The following is a 2,500-nucleotide window of genomic DNA, read 5'->3' as shown; positions in this document are numbered from 1 at the left end:
AATACTGAAAAAAAAATAAACATCGCTGCCTAGAAGTATGAAAGATAAACGACGAAGTGTGTGTGAGGGGGTTCGATTATCTGCTGATGAGCTTTTTTTTATTTTTAGCGTCACGTCTAACGAAATCTTCGTTTCCAGATCCAGTGGCAAGACAACGGCGGTCGAACCGTGGCTGGTGACGTCATGTATACGGCGGAAATGACGCAAGACAGAAGGAGAAGCAACGCCAAGTCGACTCTCAGTTTCAGTGCCACTAAAGAACACCACAACGCGGTGCTCACCTGCATGGCCTCTAATCCCGCCCTCCGACACCCCTTGAAAGCACAGGTGAGTTCTCTCTGGAGATTATCTCCGAGATAGATGGAAGGGACGGGGCTCTCTCTCTCTCTCTCTCTCTCTCTCTCTCTCTCTCTCTCTCTCTCTCTCTCTCTCTCTCTCTCTCTTTTGAGGGCATTCGTGAGACGACAGGTGAGGATTCTGAAGAGACCACCCGCAGGTAACGAGAGAATTTCCGAAAAGAGAATATCCTCATAGATTGCTCCTGTTTTCTTTTAGAAAACATCCCGAGATAACTGGCTAGTTTCCTTGGAAGGCTGTGTGGGTGAGATAACAGTTGATCTGTTCACAGAGAAAATCCATGAGATGATAGGTGAATATTATTCAGAAACACATATAACAGATAAACTTCCATTTGAGAGCATTTGCGACATAACATCATTACGAGAGTTTGTAACGAACTCTTATAATTATGATCAGTTTCAAGTCTACTTTATTACTTCTAACATTATTGTCAGATGAACTTTATTTCTAAATTTCTTAATGTTTGTTTCTTTATGTCCATTTCTTTTATTGAATAAACCAAGAAATTTATTTTATGAATATATGCTTTTTTACGATTGCTACCGAGTAGAATTTTTTGTATATTAAGAATCCAAAATTACATCAACGAATAGTATTATTTGTAAAAGTTAAAAACAGCTTTATGTAATTGATGTAATTGTGGATATTTTATATACAGCAATTAAATCATGACGTGAAATTTTTAGCGAGTAGATTATTGTGGCTGGATTTAACCTGAATAGATCTGATGTATTTCTTTTTCAAAGGATAAAAAAATATTTGTATTTATTTTTTGTATAACTGTTGAAGAACTGTTTTTTCATAAATAATTTCTGACCTCTTTTCATCATTATCATCGTTATAATTGCCATCTTCAAATTATCATCAATATGGTTGTTGTTACTATTGCAGTAATTTTAAAAAAGTTAATCAGTATATTAAAAAATAATTAGCAAAATAATCAGTAGAAATTGATCTGCGTTTCAGTGACTCACAATAAGATACTTGAATTCATTAAAGTAATTATTATTATTATTATTATTATTATTTTTATTATTATTATTATTATGTATTATTATTATTTTACAGGTATAACATCATCATTATTATTATCATCATCATCATCATTATTATTATTCATCATCATCATCATTATTATTATTATTATTATTATTATTATTATTATTATTATTACAGGTGCAGCTCAAGGTCAGGTATGCCCCAGACGTTAAAATCAGCCACGACCAGAAAGGGTACAGAGACGGGCAGGCTGCAACCCTCTCCTGTTCCGCAGACGCTAATCCCAGCGACGTCACCTACAGGTAGGATTAACCGAGATTTGGATTTGCGGAAAAATCCGCTTAACGTTGTGAGTGAACGGGATTCAGATGAAGTTTATGTATGTTTACAGGGATTTGTTTCGTTGCTTTTAAACGTTTGATGTGATAGTACTACTAATCTGATTATTAGTATATATATTATATCTTTTAGTATGTATCACATATATCATATATATATCTGATGTATATATATAACCATATATATATATACATGTACCTGTAATATATGTACCATTACACACACACACACACATACACACACACACACACACATATATATATATATATATATATATATATATATATATATATATATATATATATATATATATATATATATATATATATATATATATATATATATATATATATATATTTATATATATAATGTACTTATATATATATGTATATAATAATATATATATATATATATATATATAGATATATATATATATATGTACTATATATATACATATATATATGTATATATATATATATATATATATATATATATATATATATATATATATAAATATAAATATAGTCACCTTTGCAGGGCGTGAGGCTGCTAGCATCACGCCCTTTTAGCTTGACCCTAGCAGACGACGGTACTCATGTACAGTCCAACTACAGTTTCGTATGTATGTATGTATGTATGTATGTATGTATGTATGTATGTATGTATGTATTTAGAACATTTGTCTCAAGTGTTCAGAGTTCTACAGTATGTAAGAAAGAGAGAGAGAGAGAGAGAGAGAGAGAGAGAGAGAGAGACTCAACTGTAACACTGCACTGTTTGTAATCCTTTTGAAACCTCGGCA

General features: G+C 31.6%; 1 protein-coding gene across 1 annotated transcript in view; it reads left to right on the top strand.

Annotated features, from left to right (window-relative positions):
* Window positions 1-2,500, top strand: part of LOC136836466 (irregular chiasm C-roughest protein-like) — a 50,002-nt gene that overhangs the window by 35,473 nt on the left and 12,029 nt on the right. The window contains exons 4-5 of the mRNA XM_067100731.1: window positions 139-327; window positions 1,537-1,661. Of these exons, the coding sequence (XP_066956832.1) occupies window positions 139-327; window positions 1,537-1,661 (314 nt within the window). The remainder of the gene's footprint in view (window positions 1-138; window positions 328-1,536; window positions 1,662-2,500) is intronic.

Source organism: Macrobrachium rosenbergii, chromosome 56, assembly GCF_040412425.1.
Source record: "Macrobrachium rosenbergii isolate ZJJX-2024 chromosome 56, ASM4041242v1, whole genome shotgun sequence".
Classification (NCBI taxonomy): domain Eukaryota; kingdom Metazoa; phylum Arthropoda; class Malacostraca; order Decapoda; family Palaemonidae; genus Macrobrachium; species Macrobrachium rosenbergii.
Note: the sequence above shows the minus strand (reverse complement) of the source record. Positions and strands in the feature narration are given on the sequence as shown.